We start from the raw sequence: 19,894 nt of genomic DNA on the forward strand, positions 1-19,894 counted from the left end.
AGGAGAGTTCAATTGTACTACTGTGTGATACTAACTGACAGGACCACCATCCCTGTGGTGTTTAAAATATGGACAATAAGTTTGAACATGCTTTGCGATGGGTGGAGAAACAGAAAGAGAAAGAGAAGAATTCTACTTTTTTTTTCCAAAGGCAACGGCTAGATTCACTGTCACTGGGAGGGGAGGAAGCCTTTTTGCTTTACTGCAAACTCATACAGAAGCCATGGCCAAAGCCTATTGAGGAGATGCCTTTCATATGCCCATCCAAATCCCAGCTTCATTTGATGTCGTTCCCTCTGCTGTTAGTAGGGGCTTACATCTCTTCAATATTAATGGCCCATAGTGGGAGGCACCATGGCACTTAATAGAAACATTAATTATTCAAAAGGCCTATCTTGTGGTAGGCACATCTACTAATGTGCTTGTATGTATACAAATCAGCTCATGATGGGGGCTTTGGTGCATACAATCAAAACCAAATTTATTAATAAATTCAGCCCACCAGGGGGATGTCTCTTTCTTAAAGAAACTGTAATCACTGAGAGACGAAGGGGGTAGGGTGCGGCACAAAGAAATGCCGTCTTCACCGGCAATGAAGAAGAGAAATATTGGTGTTCATCTTATGTGCATGCTCATGTGAATCGCCTTGATTAATGCAGAGTTGTGTTTTGCCACCTACAGTTGTAAATCAGACAGCCCACAGGGGCTCCATTCCCCTTTCCTCTTTCCACACCTCGCACTTTCCACCTTTTCATGGTTCAGTTGCTCTGCTTTGCCCATTGTTCTCTCTGTTACCTCACTTCACCCCACTCAAACTCTCCATATTCCTCTTCCTCTCTTTCATAATTTTAACATCATCCCATGACACTATGTCTCTATAAACCTCATCAAACACTGATGTGTAAGGCTCCAGGAATTATTTATAATAACTCCATTATATTTGTGTAACTTTTCTATGTTTTCTTAAACATCAAAAAAGTCTTCTTCTGAATCAGTATTTGATTTTAACAGATCCTCAGTAACACTAACTTGCTTCATTGATATGTGGATTACATACTGTACTATATGTAGATGGAAAGAGCATTGGTAATCATCTTTTTCCACTCAAGACAACATCTCAAGCTCAGGATACAGTCTTTACAGCCTGATCATGAGCAAGTCTGTAAGTTCTTACTGTGATTCTGATAAACTAACACATACATCTAGATGTTTCAGATAGATGACACATTTGGTGACATTGTACTCCTGGAAATAGCTTGAGGAGATATCTTGAAAAATTAGATCCAGAAATGTATGGTACAATGCACCTGAAGCTGCCTCAAAGCTGTTTTAAGTGCAATTTTATTTGAAATGTTTATCTTATACTTTGACTTTTGCTTCTCAATCTGTGATTGAGCCACCTCATAAATAAAAGCGACCAACTTAATCATTTTGTGAGTTATCAATATTAAGAATGGTTCTGTCCTTGAAGTAAAAAACAAACAAAAACAAAATACTAGCAACTCCAGAAGTTCTCCTCGCAATGTTGAAGCTGAAAGATTTCCTGAATTCCCGCAAATCTCACAATTATTATTATAATCTCCCAATTATTGCCACTTAATGTTTGCAGAGTAGCAGATTAAGTTCTGCAGCGGCCTTGGCACATACCGTGATCATAAGACTAATGAAAATGGAACGGGATGAGGTACTTCATGTCCCACTGGATGCAATGAGCATGAGCCATAGAATGACAAACTGAAAGCTTAATGAAGTTACACAAGAGCATAACTTAATTCACCAGGATGAGTCAGAGATAGTGATACACAGTGACATACACATGGGGGAGAAAAGAGAAGTGGGGGTAGAAGACAACAGAGGGAGAAAATGACAGAAACAGATAGGGGAGAAGGATGAAAATGCAGAATTAAAAAGAAGAAGGGATGGCCTTCTTCTTTAGCCTTCCTCTCTTTTTCTGGCTTATCTGCGTACAGTATAGCGAATCAATTAACCAAGTCGTTAACTTCACTTTTTAATTGGCTGGAGTTAGATGTGGGTATGTTGTGAAGGAGTAAGAAGCAAAATTAATCAATGTGGAGGTAGAGGGCTCTGGTGGGTTAACCACAATGCACTGGTGCGTTACCGAGCCAAATTAAATAGTATGTCCTCCTGGCCTGACTCTCCAGTGACAGCGAAACCTACCAGGCAGGATGAAAATGTGGCCTGAGCTAGCAAAAGCCCACTTATGGGAAAACAAATGAGCATTTCCATGTCATGACCCTGTCGGACAACATCCAGCTGTTGGGTCGCGTTGTTGCAATATCTGGGAAGGTTCATAGAGTGGGAAGGGAAAACAAAAGAGACCCCACACATACACGTCCTTGTTGTCTTTATGAATTGCAAAAAATGCTAATAAGGCTGCAGCTGTTGGCTAGCTATAAGAGGAAGAGCTGTTTATTAAGTGGTTGTTTTTCTTTTTGTGTTTGAGTTTGTTTATGGCTGGATTCATTTGTGCCAAAGTTACTTTCAGATGGTGGGATAAACTTGTCGGAAAAAAAAAAAAAAAGCATTAAAATCTATGAGCAGGCAACTGTGCTGCATCAAGCGCCAAAGAGGAGGCAGATGTCGAAGAGGCAGGCTTTTTAAACTGAATATCTCTGGTTCTGTGTGTGTTTGTGTGTGTGTGTGTTAGAGAGAGAGAAAGATAGAGGGAGAGAGAGAGAGAGAGAGAGAGAGGAAGAGAGAGTATGCCAAGGCCCTTGTCCTTCGATAAGCCCTGAAGGTGAGAAGAATTATCATATTAATGTGCACCTGTAGGCATTACACACACCCACACAGGTACATACACAGCATACCTTTTTACTTCTAAGCAAAAACAAATAACAATTGCTCTCTCAATTAGATAAACAATAAAAAAGATAAGACAAAAAGCAGACAGAAAGACTGAAAGACACCTAACATTATAGATCTGCAGGCATTACTGTATGTGGGGCCAGCACTCTGAGTAGCTTCTTCAGCGCTCATTCATCATGGGTCCAGGCGTATAGTAGCATAGCTGTTTATTATTAAGTGCTTCTCATTGTGAAGAACCTCATCTGTTTCTTAAGAACTGTGCAGCAATGAGTACATTAGTAACATAATCTTACAGTATAAGCTGAGTGCCTTGTGATCCTCTATGAGGAACTGGGATGAGATGCAGAAACGTGTTAGCTGATTATCGCACATTGATTATTGCTAGATGTGAGTGGGCAGGCATGAAGTACGGATAGAGGATTATGGGTACTGACCTCAGTGATGCGTGGGTTGGTGCACTTGACATTCTTGCTGGACAGGTTCAGCCAGCGGGTGGTGTAGGGGTTGATGGGGGGGCAGTGGTGCCTTAGTGTACACCTTCCCTCTCCACTGCACCAACCACACTGGAACTTCCTCTCCGCCTTCAGACACATGCCGCAGCTGTCCCGCTGGGCTGCACACTTATACAGGTGTACTGTGGGATACAAGAAACAACTGAGAAACCGATACATGGTATTTGGATTATTTTTTTAATTAAGGAAAACAGACAGCAGGTCTTCTGCAAGTGGAACATTCCCACAGGCCTTCTCTGTTTTTTAAATCTCTCTTTTTTTTTCAAAGAAACCAAGTGTTATTTATATATTTACTACATATCGATACATACATACACACTGTCTTGAACTCCGGCGAGAGAAAATATTTTTAAAGCAGAAACAGATTAGAAAAATGATGCGTGAATAGTAGTTATTTATTCATCCTCATGTTTGGATGTTTTCTGTTATTGACAGCGGCATCGCCTGTTCTTACCTTGGATATTCTCCGGGTTATCAATAATGAAGTTGCCGTTCCACACTACAGAGAAATCCACGGGCAGCTCGCTAATCTTCATTCCCTCGTACAAATACTAGAAACCAAGGATGGTGAGAAAGAGAGGGAAATAGATAGAGAGATGTGGGTGAAGAGACAAAAAAGAGACGAGGATTTAAATGTGAGGTTTGAGATTTTGAATTTCCATGAGTCCTTGTAGATACAGCACTAGTATGCATGTCCTTCCAATGTTACCCCAAAGTTACATCATCTAATCATCAGAGAGCTGACAAAGTGAGAAACCACAAGAAATGGGACAGCTGGGCAGAAGCCTGAGCTTCCCTTCTGGCCTTTAGATATGCTGTCCTTAACTGCCTCCTATGCCCTTAATTCCAGCCTGACTTTGATTGTGTATGCGTGCGTGCGTGTGTACATGTGTGAGTGTGTGTGTGTGGGTGAGAGACACAAAAAGAGGAGAGTAAAATGTGTATGTATGTGGTTCCTCTGGGAATAAACTGCAGAAGTCAGTGCATGCTTGACTGGAGGACAGTGCCGTGCTGCAGTCTTCTTCAGTGTGATTACCTCACATACAAACACACAGACACTGTTGCAATGTGGTATGACACTTTTCTACAGAGCTATAACAAAGGTAATTACCAATGTGTCTATCTTCCTTCTCTATACTGTAAGTAGAATGTGGACACAAATACACAATAATCCTACACACTCTAACACATGAACAGAAACAAATGATGTTACACCGATCACTCAGCCTGGCCAAACATGGGCAAGTGTCATCGAACCTACCGAGCTGTTTTGGCACTGCACGCTGGAGCTATTGAAGCGAAGGGCAGTGACTCTGTGGCTAACACCCTGGATGTGAAGGACACACTCATAGCCACGTTGGCCAGACTGTGGTTGTGGCAGGTTCCTGGCCTTTAGGGTAATAGGCTTCACCTCTCCTGCCGGGATCAGAATCTCCTCAGAGCGCACCAGCTGAGGACAGTCCTGAAGGAAACAAGCACAGAGCAGAGAGTGCACATCAGCGCCAATAAGACAGGCAAAAATGTGTCACTAGCAAGATGAGAGGCGCCGCAGCTCCGCATGGGAATGATGAATAGGAAGGATAAAAAGAAGTATGAAGTACAATAAGTACAGCTGAAGTGGAAATTCACCTTAAGCTAAAATTTAGAAGTGACTCATGTGACCTTGGAAAGCTCCGAGCTGATATGTGTCGAACAACTCATTATCAAGAGAGGATTTTAGGAGCTACTCAGTCGGCAAAGACAGAGAATGATTAAATAAGTGCTCTGTGGCTTTCATTACAGGTCGCAATTTTGAGGCCAATTATTTTAGTATGGTAAATTACTAATGTGAAAGTAACATTTGCACCAAGAAAACCATCATCCAAACATCACACACTGAAGCTTTGGTCTTGATGGCCCCTGGCCTTTAACATCAGTAAACCTCCTCCAATAAAGTCCTCTTAGTTCACAGATATAACATCATATGTAGATTTCATGCTGAACTCTATTGTAATACAGCTTCATCTTGCAGGATCCTGCAAAGATTGAATAAGCTGCTATTGCTGCTTACAGACTGGGAAATGCATGTATGTATGTATGTGTAATACTGACTGGGAGTAAATTATCGCAGCTAATTAATGAGGTTGTGTGTGAGTTCCATGACAAATATGCATGACATGAAAGATTGTAGGAGTGATCCCCACTGCCAATGTACAATAACATATTATAAATTGGTTTAGAGCAGTAAAAACTATACATACAGTATAACAGCACCCACAAGTAAAGACACAATTACGGCCTGTGTGAAAAGCCAGAGACAGATGGAAACCAACACACACACACACACACACACACACACAGGCAGTTTATTTTCCACCGCATAGGACTGACTTGGTTAGAGTGATCCTGGGTCATTGTTAAGACACACTTAGCTCAATAACTCTAGAGATAATAGACTGTTAATTGCCACTGCAGAGAACAAGAGCACTGAATGAGTAACACCAATGCAGAAATATAAGAGCTTTGATGGCTGTCTTTCAGAAGACATGCCCTGAGGCTGACACAGAGCTTGAACACAGATCAGAATGCAGGCAGAAGGAAACAGAAAGAGTGAATGTGCAAAACAGGGAGAAAGAGAAAAAGATAGGAAAAAAAAGAGGAAGTTGTGCTTGCATGCTTGCTTACAGGCATGTGTGTGTGCGCGTGCATGTGTGTGTGTGTGTGTGTGTTTCACTTACCTCAGAGGCGTTGACTCGTCCCTCCTGGAATGAACAGCTGGAGGGGTCATGGGTGCACAAGTTGCGGTACTTGCACCAGTGGCAACGGAAGGCACTGTTCACACATGACAGACACCTGCATGGACACACACACACACGCATAAACACATACACACAGAGAGTCAGGGAAAAGCAGCAAAGTCAAGGAGGGGCAACAAATTTGCCAAAGTGGGGGAAGTGCCACAGAGGAAATGAGTTCAGATCCCAAGTGGGCACCTGCTGTTGTTGTGCCCTTGTGGTTGGCACAGTACCTAATAGCTGCTGGGCCAACTTCTCCTCGCATATATTTTCTACTGCCATATATTAATGCTGTGTGTCATGTGTGAACGGGAGGCAGCATATTAGCCCTCTTAACCAGAATCAGATGGAGAAAGAGCGAGAGGGAGAGAGAGAGACAGAGAGCGGAAGATGGAGTGGAGGAACGTTGAGTAATGAGGACAAATAAGACATTGGCGCAGCTTGATCCTGCAATTACCATTAGCCCTGCATTGTTGGAGAGTCGCTGTAATTACCAGCTGTTAGGTGTGTATGTGTGAGCATTTCTACATGTAAAATATGTAAGTGGCTATGTTTGAATATGTCGATATAGGGCCACACTCTGTACTGCCAGTTGTTGAGAAGTAAAAAGGTTCAGTATGGCATTACAAATAAAAGTCCTGTATTCATACTTAAGTACTTAATTATTATCAGCAAATGCACTTCAAGCATAAAAAGTGTATTCATTATGCAGTAGAATGACTCATGTTAATGTTATTTAATGTTATTTTATTGAGTTATTATTATTATTCATGCATTGATGTGTAATCAACATTTTAATGACAGGTTATACAATTTTGGTTGGTTATATTTACTGCATAACAACACATTCAATATTATATGCTTGAGTTTTTAAATGTGTTATCTACAAAGGAAATATAGTACAAAAAGTATAAAAAATGTACCCTCTTGAATTACTTTCCAACACTAGATGGAGAGATGAACAAATGTAAAGAAGAAAAAAAAATGATGAAGATGTGTGTCTGAGGCAACAAGACGTGATAGTCATCATGACAGGTTCTAATAGCAAAGACAGCATAAACTGATAATTGATTGTGATGGCATTTGCCGCACTATGTATTCATGAACAGTTGTTAGGAGACAATTGTAGTCTCACTTGGCGCTCCCGCTCTCTTTGTCTCTCTTGAAATAAGGTTGAGTTATGCATACTTGCTTACTGTGAAATATTCATCAGTGCAAAAGCATGGGAGGGATCTCTGGCAGGCACACTAATTCAGAAGAATAGGGCTGACTCACCTTCAGGCAAATAGAGTGTACACTATGTGTGTAAGAGGGAGAGAAAGATAGAGCGCCCGAGTTGGCATTGGAGCGTATGGCCTTTTCAAGTGTGCACATCTTTTTGTGTGTGTGCGTGCATGTGTGTGTGTGTGTGTGTGTGTGTGTGTGTGCATGTGTGTGTGTTTGAGTGTGCGTTTGGCTGTGTGTGCAAGTGTGTTTGTCGTTGCCGATTAACTGAGCCGATGTGAGAGCTGGTAATTGCTTTCTGTGCCACTCAGACAGCAGACAGCCATATGAAGCTATAGGGCAGTGTGTGTGTGTGTGTGTCCATGTGTCTGTATGTGAGAGAGAAAAAGGGGGAGAAAGAGAGATAGAGAGAGAGAGAGAGAGAGAGAGTGAGAGAGAGAGAGAGAGAGAGAGAGAGAGAGAGAGAGAGAGAGAGAGAGAGAGAGAGACAGAGAGAGACATAATAAGACAAGACAGAGGCTACAACATTATGTTTTAATGTTGAGTGGACAGTGAAAGGATAATATGACATGCTACGGATTCCTGCACCTCTGTTAGCATCACTGTTGTCATATTCTAACTCTCCTTCTCTCCCTTCAGTGATGCCTCCAAGTCAGCAAGGCCTTTTTGGATTGCACACAAACAGAATCTGCCACAGTGGAATGAAGCGAGCAATTGCAAGGACACCGCACACTGAGATCTCCAATCCAGGGATTCAATTCAACATCACTCAATCAGGGACAGACATGGCATAAAAACAGGCATGAAATCCCTTAGTGAGAACCTGTTAGGCAGAGAGCAGCGTATTTTGTACTGCAGCATGTTTGAGAAGAAGGCTTCATTAGCGCAACAGCACAGAAACTTCCCGTTACGGTGCTTGGGGAGCAGCCAGCGATCAGATTACATTAGCCTTTACAAGGGGATATTTTTAAGGGCTAAGGTTAAGGACAAATTGTAACTTATTCCCATAGCATTGATTCAGTAGTTCTGGGGCATTGTTTTTATAAATGAAAAGAGGAATGAATGATCACAAAGAAAGATACTCACAGTTGGTGTACGCTACAGTTGTAAAACTTGACCTCTGTGCTGATGAGCATCTGACCAGTCTCCTTGGAATTGAGCCTCAACTCAACGCCTGACCAATCTGAAAGAGAGAGAGAGAGGATATGGGAGAAGATGAGCATTTAATGTACAAACTCAGTGCTTTTATTATAAAGTTATGGAGAGCAGACATTATTAAATCACTTCTGTCAGTTTTTTTAGTAAGTTTAAATTCATGAGCTGGTGATGTTTGAATGCTATAGTGTGAAAGATATCTAGAAAGGTGGTATTTCTTGCAAAGGAATATGTTTATGCCAAACAAACAAAAAGGAGCATCACTTGTGAATATACAGCATATGCAAATAAGATTTAAAATAAAAATTTCAATCACATACAGAGCTGGTATTTAATCTGATCAAATTTTGTCTTCCTGCATTTTGCCGAACAGAGCCCTGACTGTGCTTCTGTTCTCTTTAAAAAACGCCTCTTATCTCTCCCCACGAGAATACAGACTCCATAAATATATGTGTGTGTGTGTGTGTGTATGTGTGTATGTGTGTGTATGTGTATGTGTATGTGTAGAGCAGCCTGAATTTCAGATGACATTCAGTGTGTAGGAGGCTTGAATGACCCTCTGTGCCCTGTTCTCTCCACAGCACCTGTTGGGAATAAGGCTCTGTTTCACACAAGTGTGTATAACAGGCAGGCTAGGCTCATTGCTGACTTCTACCGCTGCAGATTTGTCTCACAGGATCTGGCAAACAAAATGGTCCAGAGTTCCTGTCCACACAAACCCTCCTCTAGGATTTTGTTTTTCTTTGGTGAAGATGAGTGGGAGCTTTTCTTCTTTAATTTCAAGCTCAACATCAGACCAGCATGTTCACAATTGTACTCTAACCTCCATTTTTCTACTCCTGTCCTCTTTTTAATGTTCCCCTCTTTTCAAAATTTAAATCTAATTTCCCTTCCCCTCCTCTCCTCTCCTCTCCTCTCCTCTCCTCTCCTCTCCTCTCCTCTCCTCTCCTCTCCTCTCCTCTCCTCTCCTCTCCTCTCCTCACTTATAGAAAAGCCTGCTTGAAGACAGGGGATGGATGAGGATAGTATGGTGGTCAGAAGGAGGTAGCCCCAGGGGAATGAATGTAGGAGTGAAAATGGAGGTATAAACAACTGTGAGAGGATATAAAGGAGGAAGGAGGAATAGGGGATGTGGTCAAAATGCAGGAGGGAGGGGGATAGAGAGAGGGGAATAGAAGGGTGGATAGATAGCTAGATGGATGGATGGGGGAAGAGCTTACAGGGGGGATTGGCTGACATTTACCTGGGGGAGAACATTCATATTAGTGCCTGATGCACCACTCCCCATGGGAGCTCTGGGCAAACAGGGCTGTCATTTACTCACAGGGAGGAGGATTACCAAACCCCCAAAATACACAGTGATTTCCACACACTGCACATAATATATTATTCAGGGTGTTTGGTTTTTTCACCCTGCAGCCATCTTGGCTTGCAAACAACAGGTATTTATTGTCAAACAACAGGTGCTAGTATTCATTATGATATATATGTTTGCAAATAAACACTGCTAGAGCTGCTGCTGTATATTTATGGAAATATGCTGGAGGAAAGCTTGAAAGGTCATGATATTTCTGTGAACAGTATATCACAGGTGATTAGCATATCTTTATTCCAGGACCCTAAAGTTCTGCACAAAAACAGTTATGTTCTACCTTAGGCTTTGTGAGGTGAGGTAAAAATGGCTGATTGGTCCATCTAACCTTAAAATGAACTATTCTAATCAATTATAGGCTAATTATTATGCATTACATACTTTCTGTTTTGTCAGAAGCAAACAGACTGTCACATCATAATTTCAGACTGACTCTCTGTGTCTTGGCTCTGCTAAGACACTAATCCACCACATCAACTTCCCTGTCGTCCCCTCAACTAAATTCTCCCCCGGCTGATTGAGCCCACATGTTAGACCTTTGCCTATTAGCCCAATCTGAGGGCAGTAATGTGGTGAGCTGTAGCTCAGCCACAGGCCAAGATACCTCAATCTGATCCTCCATCAGCTCTAATGGAGCATGGCCTTGTGTGTAGCACACTTCACAGTCAGACAACTGATCCTGGAACAGTGGGAGCTTGTTATGAATATGGTACCTGTGTAAAGGAGGAGTGTTAAATCAATAAAGATGTTTTAGAGTGTGCATGTGTGCAGTTGATCAGTAGGAACAGCTCAGTGCAGCATAAATAGCAGAGAGAGAGAGAGAGAAGGGGGCACAAATGGGAATCTTAAAAAAACCTGTGTTAATTGGAATATTAATATTTTGTGAGCTCAACAGTTTGTATTGAATGGTTGCTAGTGTGTGTGTTTCTGTTTGTTGTATCTACCTTGATCAGTTGGGATGAGGGGGACATCCTTGGCAGCAGGAGAGACACACAGTATCTGGTTGCCATTGACCTTCCCCTCCACCTCTGTCAGGTTGCCAAAGGAACATGTGATGCCTGCAGAAAGGTCTGGAACATCGCTCACCTTCACCAGCAGCTGCACATGGTGTTGGGCACAAGACAACAATGTTTTTATGATGTGGCAAAGTATGTTATACACAGTTGTTTGAACATGGAAAATGTGCAGCAGAGATGACGACATGTCTAATTTTCTTACACAATGCATAAACTGTATAATAATACCAAAACAATGCCAAAACTGTGCTGTTTTCATCTTCTAAAATGTGATGATTAAATGATTTTCTTTGTTATGCATAATAGTCAGCTGAATAGCTTTGGCTTTTGGACTGTTAATCAGATAAAATAAGACATCTGAGGGCGTCACCTTTGACTCTGGGCATTTTTCACAATTTTTTGACAGTTTAGATAATACAACAAGATGCCAAAGCCATGTTATATCAGCAACTAGAGAAAAAATCCTATTGCACAACCCTAACAAGCATTAGCACTTGGTATCTTTGGTAAAAATGAGATGTGATAGGTCGTGCAAAATGGCTTGTATGCAACACTGTAACAAGTGCCAAATAGAATGAAAAAAGAACACACTGCCGCTGGCAAAGCTGTCCTTCCACTTTGCCAAAAAATGTTGCTGTGTCTTAGAAAAATGCTATCAACATCATAATAAGGGAAATAAGACCTTCTTAGATTTTAATCTTCCATTTGAGTGTAGAGGATATCACTCCAAAGGTGGTGACAGACATTGTGATTGTGAAATAAAATTGGAAAATATGTCCGCTTGCCAAAATGTGTTTTTCCTTTCCTCTTTTCTAGAGTTCACTAAGACACACATACCCATGAAACACAAACCCAAAGTGTGGTACATATGCAATAAACCGAACATGTGCACACAGAGGCGTTTGAAGTCATTCTTTGGGGAGCTGTGACATGGGGCTAGAGCATTCAGCTGCTCTTCCTATAAATAAATGTATTTTGCACACAGGGTGTGTGATCTGGCTCTCCAGCCAAGAGAGGCAGTCTGGATAATTATCACCATGGCATTTCACAGCCTTGTTCCATTAGCTGTTATTTTTGGGCCATACCGTTTGAAGTTTCTCTTTGTTTTATCTGCCTCTCACTAAACACCGCAGGGCTACTGGGACAGGCAAGGCAGCTGAGCAGCTTAACTGTAGGCCTTTCAAGAGATGCTGACTGTCTCAGTAGCTGACTACACTGCCTCCCTCGTTAGGTGGTTTACTCTGGTACCCACAGAGAGGATAGATGATTTCTCTGTTTTTTTTTCTGCTGAGGACCTCTTGTCTTCCCCTGTTTTACTTTCACCATGTTTGTGTTGCTTCTTTCTGAGGTGTGTCAGAGAGATCCTTGATTACAGCAATCACAGCAATCAATGTCTTTTGTTCAATGTAGAATTCCCTGAGTAACCTCTCACATTAATTAGCTCTCATCGTTCTGCCAAGACACACATATACAGATAAACACTCAGAATTTGCTCATGCATACACACACACACACACACACACACACACACACACACACACACACACACACACACACACACAAACACACACATACACACACACACAAGCAACAAGACTGCTACAGAGAGTAAGCTTGTCTGAATGTGAAGCTTTTGCTCTTTTTGTTTTCCTGTCCTCCCTGATGATGGTGGCGGTGGGTGTGTTCAGAGCTTGGCAGCAACAGCCAGCCTAATTGGTAGCAGAGTTTTAATAAAGGTAATTTGATTGTTTTCTCTATGTTTTTGTCTCTCCTCGTGTACTCATAAAGAGGCTGTGTTGTCATGGAGATAGCTGTCTGCCCCTGCGGAATTTGTAAATTGTGTGAATTTGTGAGTGCGTTTGCGGATGGTTTGATGGGCTGACCCCGTTGCTGGTATGGCTGACATGGAAACACACATAACTACTAACATGTTGGCCAATAAACTGCTGTTAGTAAACTGGAAGGTCTATTGAGGGTGAGCTCAAAGGTGAGATCTCATGCAATGCAACATGAATCACTGCCAGAGCTACTGGCACACATTTAGCAGATTTTTGTAAGATAGATTACAGAGTTAGATTACCCAAAGTACAAAGAAAAAAAACATGCTCATCCTCTCTACCAATTCAGGTTGTTGATGTGCAACTGAAGAGGTGTGGATATCTCTGCTGTAGTGATATGTGTCATCACATTGCCAAAGAGCCAAGTAGTGCTTGGTTTGTAGGACCATAATGCCAAAATATTGAATATTGAAAAAATCTAAAGGACATCTCTGCTTAAAATCATCACATTTTAGTCCACAGACCATTTGTGCAGTTTCGACTCAAATTATATTCTACAAAATGATGTCAAATATCTCTCCACAGACAGAAGCGTGCCGGTATGCTTCTTATAGATAAGAAGTGCACACTTGTGATGACTGAGGAGTAGAGTAAATACATAAATACAAAGCTCACAATAGAACAACAGAAAAGTAGTACTCTCTCTTATGACAACCAAAGTGTGCTTGTCTCATCCATATAATTGATCAAATTGTTAAATTACATAAACCAAACACTGCTGAGCACCACTGCATTGGGGTGTAAGCATACATTTCTAGATCCTAGATGTCCATACCTAAGCTAATCAAATGAGATAAAGTGAATAGTGTGTAATGTTCTATCTGCCAGTTTTCAATCACTCCATGTGGAAATAATAAACTGTACTCAGCTGCACTTTGACAACTTTAACACCTACACACCCCACCCACACAAACAGTCTTGGCACACATATTGACTGCTCTGTACTAAGTGAGCATATGCATGCTGAAACACCCACGTAGAGCTCTTATGAACCTTCCCATCTAATGTTTATGCATCAACCACAATCAGGACTAGGCGGACTGCAATGTGGGATCATTTAAAATGTTCTGCCGCTGTATGTGGGTAGGGAATATGTAGATGGGAGCTCATTTTTTTCATTGCAATTTGTCCAAGCAGTGGATGAGATTGCTGGTGTTTGGTATTGACAATGTGTGTGTGTAAAAGTGTGTATCTGTGCTAAACTTACAGGTACGCTGGGCTCCGACACGGCAATGCTGTCTGGGTACACGGTGGCTTTCACACACTGGTTGAGAGAGGCGGCAAAGCGGTACGGCTCATCTGCACGTTCACACCGGTTCCTCTGAGAGCAGCTGAAGAGAGAAAAAAATGGGGGTTACTGATATTTGTTTACAATATGAAATATTAAATGAGAGATTTGACCAAAATTGTTATAGGGGCTAAAACATTAAAAAACCCCATTATGAAATTACAGGGGGAAAAATGCTGTTAATGTTGTATCGGGAAAGAAAATACTAATATTAAAAAATAAAGACAATGAAACAATATAAGCAACAGTGATGGACATGAATGCTGATTTTACAGTAAATGCTGCAATGAAAATATTATGTGACAATTTAAGTTTGTTGTAAGAAAGACACAATGACCAGTGTTGTTACAGATATTAAAGCCAAACAAAAGTATGAAAAGGAAGGGAAGATGGAGATTAAAACTGTCAAAAACACTAACTGTAAAAATCATTTAAGAAATATAATATAGAACAATGCTGTAATAGCATTAAGAGCAATATTCAGCAGTGGTGATGTTAAAGGAGGAAATAACACTGCGTCACTGTCTCCTCAGCATGATGTTGAGAGCTCACGTCTATCTAGAGAATATGTTGCAGGAATGACTACACCATGTTCAGATGCCATAGGTTTAATCACCTGTTCCCCCACTGCAACTAGATACTGTATGGACACATGAAAGTGAATATCAGCCTTTTGATCCGTTTGATTTGTCTTACGACATCAGACTGTAGAATTACACCAAATGCTCAGGAATTCTTTGTTCATTTTTCTCAGTTTTCATGCTGTCTGTATTAGTCATGTTTGTTTGTTTTGTGTTGATTAACCTATCATTGCGACATGCCTCCCAGTACACAGTTATTTTGACTTTTGACAAAACGGATATTGGCATATTGAAGACATAATGTGAAAACTGTTTGGCTGTTATAAATTAGAAAATAGCTCACTCCTGTAAAAAATGTGTATTTCATCATACTTATACCATTAATAACAGCTGGCTTTTAGGACATGTAAAATAGCTTTAAAAGTATTATAAACTGTAGGTGGCTTTCTATTCACAATAGAACATACTAGAAACTGTGTGGCGACAACAGTGGCTACAGTACCTCCACTGGGTGTTTTAATACACCATACTAACGTAAACTACGAAGCCACAGCACTAAGCACTACACTCCCAAATGATATCCTTCAATCACTGCACAACTTTGGAGACATAACTAGTGCAAATTACACACCGCTCACTCATAAGAGATCTTAATGGTCAGGCAGTGTATCAAGTACCCCATGACACCCCCACAATCCGCCACATTACTCATTAAAACTCAGCCGCCTCCTCCTTCTTATTAAAAGTGTGTGTTCCCTCCATCCCATTACACCAAAGGCTCTCTATCCTCATCCAACCCAGCAGTCTAAGTGTCTGGCTAACTGGCTGTCTGGTCACAGCAGCTCTAATTGGACTCCAATGGGTCAGACGCTATCCATGGTGCTGATGTGCCACTACAGGCTCTGTCCACTCTCCCCTGGCTGCTGACTCTTGAGTGTGTGTGCGTGTGTTATGTGTGTGTGTGTGTGTGGCAGTATGTGTTAGGGCCCATATCATGCCTCTTAACCACATACTCTCACACATACTGACTCTAAGCTACATCTTTATCCAGAGCCTCTGTGTGTAATTATGTTGTCAGAAGTTCAAGCCATATCCAGCAGACTCACATGAACAGACACACACACACACACACACACACACACACACACACTCAGCATGCACACATACAAACAACTCATATGCACAGTACTCCCTAGGGATTTTAGAAAGCAGGAAAGTGCAGTGAATTAGTGTAGTAGTGTGAATCTCCCACTAGGGAAAGGGGGGCCACTGCGGCAGGATTTCTTTTTTTTCTTTTTTTCCCAAAACGATTACCTGGTAACTGGTACCCCCTTACCACTTTGGAGTTTTTATTTCTACACTTTAAATGTGCCATTTTTTTATTGTTACTGCCAATACAAACTGTCTTCATTTTACATATTTGACTCCAACACAGTTAAATTTGTCACACTTCTCCCCATGTCCATGTCTACCCCCTTTTGTCTCACTCTTTCACTAGTCGAAATTAGAACACCTTTTCTTTGACAAGGTGTTACTCAGTCCTCAATTTGCTGCTTCTTTTACATCCACAATGGCAGCAGAAAATGATACTTAATGTGCTTTCAGGTGTGGGCTGCTGGCACAATGTTTTATGCATGTCTCGGAGCTGTATGGTTACAGACGCAAAAAACCTGGGTGGTCATTAACTGACAAAAAAACCCTGCATTGATTTTCCTCACTGTGATTTAAAAAAAAAATTAAATTCATTTCAGCGGGGTGAAGTAAGATGAGAGAACAGCGAGGGGGTGGGGCAGAGGGGAGTTGGGGGGGTGCGGTATGGCTGCTGTTGCCATGGTTTCAGGAGATGGCCATTATCTCTGTGTAGTTAGAAGCTGACCCCTTGCCTCTCTCATTAGTTGAAGTGCATGCCACTGAGTGTTGACTAGAATCCTGCCTTCCTCATATTCCCCCTCCTGACCCCCACCACTCTGCACAAACCCCCCCTCCCTACCGCCTGTCTAGTCCTGGCTTGTCACTCAGCCGTTTCGCCACAGCTTTGTGCTCTATCACTCACATTCCTGACGGGGGCCCACACACAGAGAAATAAGGTGTTAAAGGTGGTAGTGATGCACATCATTCTTTTATTACAACAAAGTAACACACAGGAACAGACTGATGTGTTCATACATATGCATACCCACACCCACAAACATAAACACATGTATACATTCCTCCATGTATATGCACAGATTGAGCATACAATTATTTTGGCCCATCTCTTGTAATAAGAGGCTCATAGCTATTTTCTCTCCAGCAGTTGCTAGAGGCAGTCAGCCTCGGTGTTATACTTTCTAAGCCCTGTCCATGGTGCTGAAGTAGCTGCTTGCACCTCCATCATTTCACCTCTCTGGTATCTACAACTACAGTGCAGGATATGGATGCAGTTGTAAGTAGCAGTTGCATTTCAGGCCGTTGTGTAAAGTGAGTGGGAAAAAAACACATAAAAAAAGGCAAGCAGAGTTTATTGTTTTCTCTAGTGGCTGTTTGTGTGGGCTGTATATAAAATATAGAAAGTATGTGTAGTGTATGAAATCTAATTCGGGAACCTGTATCTAATGAACAGTGTCATCTCTACTGTTATGTGGCTGCAGAGGCACTTTCAACAGCGTGGGAGGATGAAGGTAGCAAAGGCCAGACCTCGGGGTGCCCGCTCCTTATTCTATTGCCCCAGACAGGCAATTACACTGTCATCTCTGTCTCACTGACACTCGTTCACACATACACTCTGAAGCATAGATGCATAAGAGATTGTAGCTATGGACAATATGTCCTGTGTAAATCCATATGAACATGCACACACACACATATGCATGATAATGAACAGTTCACTGTGCTTAATTCTGCATACATACATACACACCTTTACACACACACACACACACACACACACACACACACACACACACACACACACACACACACACACACACACAAACACACACAGAGACCCTGGCCTTGACAGCAGAGCAGGAGAGGCAGGTGACAAGGAACGATTTCTGTTCTGCTACCCCTCCTCCCCTCCCCTTACCACATCTAAGGACTTCAGTGAAAGTGTGAAGACCTGTCTGATTGCTGCTCTAGCTGTGAGCACCATGTTTAAAAAACAGGAGGAGCAAACAGAGGGAGGGTGCCATTTTAAAATCACCTTCCTTTCCTCAGTGGAGCCACACCAAAAAAATGCCACACAGAGAGGAAAATGAGAGCAGAGGAGAGATGCTTTGGTAGCAGGATGAGGGGTGGTGTGGGGTGGGGGGAGGTTAAGAGGAGTAGGGTGGGAAGATGTAGGTAGGGAGGGGATGAACTAGATGTATATTGAATATTTGATTGTGCTTAACAAAGCAAAGTTGTAGCCCATTATGTGAGAAATCACTGGCATGATTTGATTTGGTTGAATGGAGCCCTAGTCTGGGGATTCTGCATTTCTACTGAAACACATCTTAATGTAAACATGTATGAAGACTGACTGCACTGGGACTTTGCCTTCCCAACATGAAAAGAGGAATGATTAGGTGAGTGGTGATGTGCAGGCCTGTGCTGCAACACACACACACACACACACACACACACACACACACACACACACACAAACACACACACACACACAAACACACAAACACACACACACTGCTCCCCTTCAGTGTTTCAGTGTTCCTCATACTGAGTGATTCAGGGCATTTGTTTCTTACTGCTGCATCCCTGAAGTGTGAGAATATCCATTTAAATGCAGACCTCAGGAGGTAAGAAGGAAAGTGAAGGAAAAAAGCAGCATTTTTCAAATATAAAACAACCACAGAAACTGAGAACTTCACCAGCTCGAGTTGCTGTGTGGGCTTCCAGTTTGCATACGGGCACAGTTTGAAATCCACAGTTCATGTCAGGGGTCAAGTTAACAACTGCAACTCAAAGTCTGTCTCCTGTGGCGACTGATAATATCGCAGCAGGACAGTGCCCGCGGGACACAAAGCACAGTATGGCCACTACCTGTACACTTCATCTTCGCAAAAGGACTATTGTACTGTAAACTGAGTCAACTCATATAAACACAAACAGTGAAACACACCCACAGGCACAGGTGTACACATATATGGTAAATGCAACCCAGTGTGTCTGTCTCAGTCTCTGGGTGAGGGTTAGGGATAGGAAAAAAGAGAGTGGAGATGAAGAGAAAAAAGATTTACAAAGAGACCATTGCTCATTGCTCTGTATCAAGCGTTACTGGGCTGAGCAGAGAGAGAGGAAAACGAAAGAGAACAGAGGAAATGGGCAGAGTAAGCAGGGATGTAAGCATGTGAAAAAAAAGTGAGCAAGCAAGGACTTTTAAGATATTTTGCTTTATATGTACACCACCCACACATACTGTATATACGGGTGCAGTATTTCAGCCATCATGTAGCCAACCTGTACTTGTTCTATGTGCGAGGAATCTATGGAAATATTGATAGACCTGCATGTTCGTGATCGATATCTCATTAGGCACAATTGGGAAGATGGATGCAGCTTCCCTCTGACTGCTAACGGTGGCTGGGGCTGATGAGCCGGCCATTAGACACACAGCCTGACATCCACAATGGGCTGAAGCAACCATTTTCATTGCTGGTGCTAATTGTTGATGCCATTGGTAAATTAGAGGATATTTTATGGTCAGTGTTTGATGTCAATCGTAGCACAGTGATGAGCATGGCATAGAAACAAATTGTCTTATAGTGGTAGCAGTAATAAAATGAGATGGGGGATATGGGGTCTTGTTGTTATTCTTGGACACAAAAGTTAAGTAGTTGATGTTGAGAAACACATGAAAACAACTGCATCCCTTTGCGATTACTATTTCCTGTCTTAAACTCCTACCTCCTCCTTTCTCTCAAGTTCTGGGTCACAGTCCAATAAACACTCAAATTCTTCCTGTTGACAAATTGTACCCGTATCATGTGCTCTAACCAAGATGCCAAAAAAAATAAAAAAAATGGTTTGACAGCATTTAAGCGAGTAACACTGATTTGTGTATGTGGACAGCTGCTCCATTCAGCCTGCTGTGTGGGTTGTTACTGAAACACATCTGAGCAGTTTTGGCCACATGCAGACTGACAGTACAATACAGTATCACAGTGTAGTAGCGTAATGTTACGCTGCTCAGAACAGCCGCAAATGCTGACTCACTCTCTACTGGGACTTACTACACCAATAGACCCAAACTGTCATCCACACAACTAACTAACACTGATTCTCACACACTGAAAATAAATTATTTTTCTGACAAATAACATATCTT

General features: G+C 41.9%; 1 protein-coding gene across 1 annotated transcript in view; it reads right to left on the reverse strand.

Annotated features, from left to right (window-relative positions):
• The window catches only part of plxna2 (plexin A2), a 141,875-nt gene that overhangs the window by 51,441 nt on the left and 70,540 nt on the right, over window positions 1-19,894 (reverse strand). The window contains exons 5-11 of the mRNA XM_053317321.1: window positions 13,928-14,051; window positions 10,811-10,964; window positions 8,426-8,522; window positions 6,059-6,173; window positions 4,603-4,803; window positions 3,796-3,892; window positions 3,264-3,463 (exon numbers count right to left, since the gene is read on the reverse strand). Of these exons, the coding sequence (XP_053173296.1) occupies window positions 3,264-3,463; window positions 3,796-3,892; window positions 4,603-4,803; window positions 6,059-6,173; window positions 8,426-8,522; window positions 10,811-10,964; window positions 13,928-14,051 (988 nt within the window). The remainder of the gene's footprint in view (window positions 1-3,263; window positions 3,464-3,795; window positions 3,893-4,602; window positions 4,804-6,058; window positions 6,174-8,425; window positions 8,523-10,810; window positions 10,965-13,927; window positions 14,052-19,894) is intronic.

This window comes from Scomber japonicus, chromosome 4 (assembly GCF_027409825.1).
Source record: "Scomber japonicus isolate fScoJap1 chromosome 4, fScoJap1.pri, whole genome shotgun sequence".
Taxonomy (NCBI): Eukaryota; Metazoa; Chordata; class Actinopteri; order Scombriformes; family Scombridae; genus Scomber; species Scomber japonicus.